Below are 7,810 nucleotides of genomic sequence, written 5' to 3' on the forward strand. Positions count from 1 at the left end.
GTGTGGCTCCTTCCAGCGACACCGCATCATAAGGTGAGAATGGTTCCATTGAAACTACCAGAAGAAGCTCCCGAACATTTTGTTGCCGACGGTCAGCAGCCTAATAAGGTGAGAATGATTTGATGAATTGTTCACCATGGATGCTTATTTATATAAGAGTTAGATGTTTATAAATTGCTACTTGCAAACTTAAAGTGAACATACAAAATACTATTAAAGTGACCATCCAACATACTGTTAAAGTAACCATCTAACAAATATCAACCCATTTTTAACAATGGTCAGCTAGGATACGTCACGTTTCATACACATGTTTTTTGAGGTTCCGGTGATCTGTACGTTGACGAGCAGGTGGGAGTTTCTTCCGATGGTAGGAGATGAAAGCGCCCACGCGAGAAGAAGTCGGCTGCTGCACGTTTTGTGGATGACGGCTCCTTGAGGGCGTTCTCGATGGCCGGCGTCGCGCCCAGCTGCTCCGTTGAAGAGATGGCGGGATGATCAGGACTTAGACGGCGCCGTTATTGATACCAATTGTGAGGATTGATGGGTTGATGGGTGACCTTCCTTTGTTGCAACAGGGATTGTGTGTGATCAAGGATTGAGAGGGTTTGGGTTTTGTCACGTTACTGCAATGTTCAGAAATAACAAGGGTTTGGGTGTGGGGGGAGGGAAAACTAGGGGTGTAAGTTACCGAACCAAACCGAAATTTATCGCAAAACCGAACCGAAAGTTACAACAACCGAATAAAAACCGAAAAAAATTGGTTTTTTTGGTTTTTTTCCGATGTAAACCGATCGGTTCGGTTCGGTTTTCGGTTGGCTCGACAGAAACCGAACCGAACCGAACCGAACCGCAGAAGTGGTTAGTAATACATTGAAATGGAAATTTTAGACTTAACAAATGTGTTTGTTTTATGTTTAGTTGTTGGAATGAGTTGAAATTGTGTTGAATTTGAATGTAATGTAATATTATTTTAATTTATTGATTGTTTTGAACATCATTTTACTAAGATTAATTTTCTATTAGTTAGGATTTAAAAACCGAAAAACCGACCGAACCAAACCGCTTTTGGTTCGGTTCGGTTCGGTTGGTTTTTGATCCAAAACCGAACCAAACCGAACCGATAACACCCCTAGGGAAAACGGCAAAACAAAGGGGTTGATTGATTTGGGGAAAAACTGTGAATATAAGAAATTAGGTGGTATGTTAAAATAAACAGCTAAAATATGATTAGGGTTATTAATTGATTAATTCTTTCTATTAATATTAATTGGGCCTAATAAACAGCCCATTGTATACATTGTATACATATTTCATTGTCTCCCTAGCGGTGCTCTAACTGTCCCCACATTCATATTTAGCACCACCCACTTTTATAACCATGCATAATACAAACAGAATTTACATATCCAAAAAATTGAGCCAAGTCTAAAACAAATAAAGGGAATATGATTGCTATGTTAATACAAGTAAGAAGGGATGTAAACATCAATATTTATATTATACAACCGTCATAGAGGAAGAAAAGAAAATAAAAACAAAAGTATAGAATCTCATTACAAAACTATGGTACTAACTGCTTTCTGCTTATGCAGGAACCCAAACAGAGAGAGCATGAAAAATACGACCTTTCCAGCCATGCAAAACCCAGTTGCCATCCTGGTCAACCACAAAATCTCTATGATACTCATTCTTCACCATTCCCTTGATTTCATTCACCAATTCCTGATCCACCCGAATTTGCTTGAATCCTGCTCTCTTGTTCCTAATCTGCCATCGCTTGTAGCTCTCTGGCCTTTCAACTCTCTCTGCTCCCTCACAAGCTATCACATTGATAGCATCCCTTCCAATCATCCCTTTCTCAAGCATCATCCTTTCTGCATCTTCGCGGGGGCAATTAGCTTCAAACATATTAAACTGTGATGAGAAGTGGAACAGAGCCTCCCTGAACCGAGTCGGGAAAAACGGTGCACTATAAGAGCCATTGACTACCCCATGCAGGAAGATCTTTGGATTAATCCTCCTCATCAGCTTCAGCACTGCATCTCTTGGACTGTTCACTGACACAGTTTCATCAGGCAGGTTTTTCAGCCTGTAGAAGCAGTTAACAACGGTCACTTCATCCCTATCTATCTTAAGATCCTCAACCCTAATTGTTTCCCATTTCTGTGCAATGCAGTTGTATTCGAAAGGCACCTTGTACCTCTTACACAAAGTCTCCAACCGTCTTCCGGTCTCCTCGACCCTTTCCGTCGGCCGGAAACCCGGCTGAGGAAGATCAATTCCGGTTATACGAAGCTTTATAGCCCCGTTTCTCTCTGACATATACTTGATAAGGCAGGGCCACTGGAAACCATAGCTAATTCCAAAGTCAATAATGTGAACGCGGCTTTCATTCTGAACCAGGTTCTTGATTGTTTGGGTTGCCAATTTATTTGTCATCCACTGCAAAGGCGAAGCTGTAACGTAGAGTTTGTAAGCTTTCAACATATCTGCAGCAGAAGCCATATCAAGGGGAGGATATGACGGTGTTCCGGCATTCAACCGTGTCTCGAGGCCAATGGCGAAGTAATGCGCCATACGCTGGAGTCCATCGCCGGACGGTGAAGAATGCTGCCTAATCTGCTTGAGTGTATCGTATGCATTCCTCTTATCATAGTCTGCCACTGCTTGTGCACATTGAGTTAGCAGAGTCCATAAATCCACAGTTGCATCTGTGTTGCTGTTTCTGTTCTTTGAACGTCCTGTCTTGGAATTGGATCCAACATTCTGCATCTTCAGCATGTCATTTTTTGATAACGGCTCAACACAACAATATTTTTTACTTCTTCCATACGGGATACGCAGCACTTCATAAAGAATCTCCGGTGGTTCTGACTCGTCGGAGAAAACAGTAGCTGAGATCTTGTTTCCTCTTCGGCCTTGTTCATATGAAGCGTCATCATCAACCTGATAGCTTCTCTTTTCCCTTGTTCCAGGACTAGATCCTTCTTCATTGTTGATCAATGGAACCATGTTCTGGTAGTGAGTTCCATAAGATCCACCAAGAAGAGAGGCTTGTAGCAAAGAAGATTCATACTCGCCAACAAGATTGACCCAATCAAACTCATAAGAGCTATTATCAGTGTTAAAGCTGCTATAGCTTTCGAAGCTTGTGCTGCGACAGTAATCACCATCTTGGTTGCTTTCATCGCAGCCTTGAGATGGTGGAGAATTTGATGAATTTCCAAGCACCTCAGAGAATGATTTTTCAGCAGCTTGGAGCCTCAAACACTGTTGCAACATACAGGGTTTGTTCTCCAAGTCATCTTCCTCGTCCATGAGGATGTCACTTATGTATCTGAGGATGTTATTGGAATATTTACTAGACTCAGTGGAATCTCCACTTGAGATGGTTCCGGAAGAAGATGAAGATGATGAATGAAAACCATTCATTATTGGTTGCAGATGACCAGGGAAATTTTCTAGATAAGGATTGGTAGAAAGCATATTGAATCTAAGGCTAAACAAAGATATAATCTATATGTAACAAGTAACAAGAAAGGTTCAAAAATCAAAATAGCTAACCCTTTTAACTTAATTTTTGGATAATAATCAATGATTTATATATCATCATTAGAACCTGACAATGATAGCAGGAGATAAATCCTATAGAACACACTAGTATTGTTCAGTATCTATGAAACTCTTGTGTGAGTTGAAGAGTAACCTATAATCGGCTATGGTATATGGCTATTTTTTGGGTCAAGCCCTTTTTTATAGAATAATATAAATGTAAATATATAAATATATATAGTTAAGCCATTTCTGTAGTGAGTAACATTCAAAGAAGCTGTGCTATAGCCATCACCCCCCACTTGCCCTTTTATATTTTGAGGAGTGTTTGGGGAAGCAATTTTTGTGATTTGTAGCCATTAAATAGTCATTAATGATGATTTTAATGGTGTGAGATTTTATCTAATGACTCATTTTTCTTTCCTAGTTACATGCTTGCCAAAATTTAAAAAAAATTGCTGCCTCCTAAACTTTTCCTTATATTTTAGTGTAATTTTTGTTAGATATTTTACTAGTACAATTATTTAGTGTTATAACAACTAAAGTTAGTAGCAGTCAATGTCAAAATTCGGAAGGAAGACTAATGCATTTAGTAAAAACAAAAAATACAAAAATATTTCTAAATCTAAAAGTTTAATTATTAAATAATTTACTATATATTTTATAATAAAATAGTTAACTATCAAAATAATTAAATCAATTATAAATTTATAATCAATTTTTATAAGAAAATAAGTGATTAAAAATTTTAAAATAAGTTTAACTTTAATAAAATAAATAAAAATTTATATATAATTATTTTTATATAAAATTAATAATTAAAAATTTAATAATTTATTTATATACATTAAATTATATAATAATTTTTAATTATCTACACAATAAATGTACATAAATCTTTACCAATAAAATAAGTATGACTAAGCCAATGAGTTATAACTCAAATGGCATAGTCTCTTCATATTTAATTAAAAAATTACGGGTTCGAATCTCTTATTTTTAGTAAAAAAAAAAAAGGATAAGTATGACTAAATTTCCTTTGAACTTTTAGTTTATTCGAAAATAAATAAACAACTAAACAGAACAGAAGTCATTGTCTTGTTACACGGGAGATAAGTGCAATGTGATTTCCCGTCTCCATGCGGTGAATGTAGTAAAAGATATACACGTGGCAATGTGATGCACCGGACCACCAGAAATGAATTTTGTTTTCTTGGGTCCCATGATTCCACACTGTAATAGTCTAATAGAGTCATTGAATTGTTATCATTATCTTGGTCAAAAGAAAAAAAGATGTATATATATAAAATTCTAAATAAATAAATAACATTGCCAACATCGTATCATAGGCGCATAGAAAAAAGTGAAATTTTAAAGGAGGCTTTCTCTATCTGCTGAAAATTGTAACTTCAACGATATTACGGGTGATAATAAATTTGCTAGACAAGATAGATCCAGATACATTGCCTTGAACGGCTGAACTAATATTTGGTATTGACTTTGTCTTTGTTCTTTTTCATTACTTTTGATATTATAAATTGAATTTAGTTTTATTATATTTTTAATAATAACTAATTTTAAAAATATATTTAATCATATAATATCATATTAATAAAAATAATTATTTTTATATTAATTATATAAATAATTATTTAAAATAATAAATATAATTAAATAACTGTAAACATATCAAAATTAAATTTTTATAAATTATAATTTTTGCACTATATATACATAAGTTTATGTGTATTTATTTTGACTAATCCTTAGTAATAGTCTTTTTGACTGAAGACACAAATTCAGCTCAGTTAGAAATTCAAAGTTTTAGTTAAAAACAAATCAAGTCTTGATGTGATTGATTAATGGCCTTTAATTAAGAAATTAGGTTCTTTAATCAAAGATTTTATATAAATTTTATTGAATAATAACAAATCTAGTTTTAAAGTGTTTATTTTCATTACTTTTATGCTATATTCAAAGTTTGTAAGATAAATATAAGCAATAATTTGAGATTTCGTGTCACTCAAATTAATTGCATGTGTTAATTACGTATATTACAATAAATTTATAGGGTGAAGTTTCAAAATATTGTATGCAACTATGCATGTATATTTACGACAAGATGTAACACTAATAAAACTAAAAGAGTACACAAAGAGTACGAAAAAAAGTTTGTTATATATTTTTTAATTAAAAAATTAAAAAAATATATAAACTGAAATTATAATTAAATTTATGTATTTGATTCGATTTAAACAAAAAATAAAAATCATAAAATGACAAGATGACTAAATCAAGTTTGACTGTTTGACAAAACGATGCATGGCGGCTATTTTAGTGACCAATCAATCATCTTTGGAGGTTCCTTCTTAATGTTTATATGCATGTTATTTATTAGGATGTAATTTTAACTTTTACACATGAAAGTTTTATTCAATTATGAGTAAAAATAAATCAGTTTTATTCTAATAGCTACACTCAATTTTACATTTCTCCCATGTATTAAAATTATTTATATTTATATTTATTCATCTATCTAAAAGTTAAAAGTAATGTTTGCCCTAAAAAAATCAGATTCATGCCTCCCATGAGATCAAAATGACCTACACTACTAAAAATATCTCAGTGAAAGTATCAATTATGTGAATCATTTGGCAGAAGAAAGTAACATACTAATAAAGTGTGGGAGCCAAACCAATCCACTAGGGTAACAAAGCAAAGAAAATTTAATTTGTTAAATTAAAGAATTAAGCACTTTCTAGACTAGCTGGGAGGTATTGCTACAAACCACTTTTCTTTTGATTAACTTTTCGAAATAAGGTTGAAGGTCTCTAATAATTGATTTTGGATCCCAATAATTGCCGCCAAAAATTGACTATAATAATAACCAGCTAAAATTAATTATATCAAGTGAAATTCAGATATGCTACTGGACCTTAGGTTTGTATGATGATCATTACTGTAATAATGATATAATTAATTATAATAATCAGTCATACCTGATGAGTTAGTAATGGTCACTGTCTTCATACACGGATGATGAGAGCTAAATAAACATGTGATTCAAATTATATAGGACCAAAACTACAACCTTGACCCCAAATATACTGAATAATATCCATAAAAATAAATAATTTAAAAAATTTCTGAATTCAAAGTAAAATTTTCAATTTTGTGAATACCAAACTCAAGCACACATGTGATTGTAACTTGTATGAAATGACAAGTAAAACTTTTCAAAGCCATAAATCACTGGATGTAGAGAATGGCGGCTTTTGCAATAACCAATCATATACATGGATCGCACCAAATGCACTCAGTTAATTAAATATTAATTGATTAGTTAAGTGTCAAACTACTCATGCCTCCAGTGGTAACCAATGCATATTATCTGAGTCATAACAAATAACTAATATTAATTTATTCAGCAAAGGAAAAAATTCATTCATCTGTAAGTCATAAGAGAAAATAATGTGATGGATATTCTAACCACAAAAATGTTCTTATTTTTATTATTATTAATCTTTTTCATGATATTTGACTGTTTGTCATTAAAGGGGTGCCCCCATGGACAACTGTGTCCTACACTACACATTACAAAGAACAACACAATTGAAGTATTTGAAACATTGCCAAACCAACCCACTAAGAAAGCAAAACAAAACAAAACATGAAATGTTAAATTTAATATAGAAAGAATCACGAACTCTCTAGGAGAGATCATCAGTTCATCACTACAGAACAGGAAAGTGCATCAATTTTTTGCCTTTCGGCAAAGGGTGAAGGGAATCTTGCTCTTGGAGAATATCAAAAACTATTTCTCTCTCAAACTTTTCAATAACATCAATGATATACAAGGTCTAGTGGACTCAACTATTCATGTATGATCCAATCCAAGTAGCAAGTAATGCTACAACAACTATATTATCCATTGAAATACAGACAAAAGTAGCAAAATCAGGCTAGCAAATAGCATGCATGATCATATCCCTTCATCAGACAAACTTTTATTCCAGAAGATTCTGCTTCTAGAATGTCGATATTCCCAACAAAACCATTAAATCCTGATATCCATTTGTATGATTGCATCCGATCAATATTTTAATTCATATTGTAAACAATAGTCAAATAGATAGACATTTCTTCTCTTCTAGAGGAACCGATTACCAGACATTAAGAAACTTTGCGCATAAATGAGAAATATTCATAGAAGTTGCACTAAAATGAAATTTCATAGACAGGAACAACGATCTCA

The 7,810-nt window shown here is 33.2% G+C and overlaps 1 protein-coding gene across 1 annotated transcript; it reads right to left on the bottom strand.

Moving 5' to 3' along the window:
* Positions 1 to 1,429: 1,429 nt before the first annotated feature.
* Positions 1,430 to 3,839, bottom strand: LOC114925868 (scarecrow-like protein 30). The gene has a single exon (XM_029295294.2). It carries the CDS (start codon positions 3,487 to 3,489, stop codon positions 1,588 to 1,590), a length of 1,902 nt encoding a protein of 633 aa, XP_029151127.1. The 5' UTR covers positions 3,490 to 3,839; the 3' UTR covers positions 1,430 to 1,587.
* Between the last annotated feature and the right edge of the window lie 3,971 nt (positions 3,840 to 7,810).

The sequence above is a fragment of the Arachis hypogaea genome, chromosome 18, assembly GCF_003086295.3.
Source record: "Arachis hypogaea cultivar Tifrunner chromosome 18, arahy.Tifrunner.gnm2.J5K5, whole genome shotgun sequence".
NCBI classification, from domain to species: domain Eukaryota; kingdom Viridiplantae; phylum Streptophyta; class Magnoliopsida; order Fabales; family Fabaceae; genus Arachis; species Arachis hypogaea.

Coding starts and splice junctions, on each gene's coding strand:
- LOC114925868 (XM_029295294.2), bottom strand. CDS start 3,489: ATGCTTTCTACCAATCCTTATCTAGAAAATTTCCCTGGTCATCTGCAA.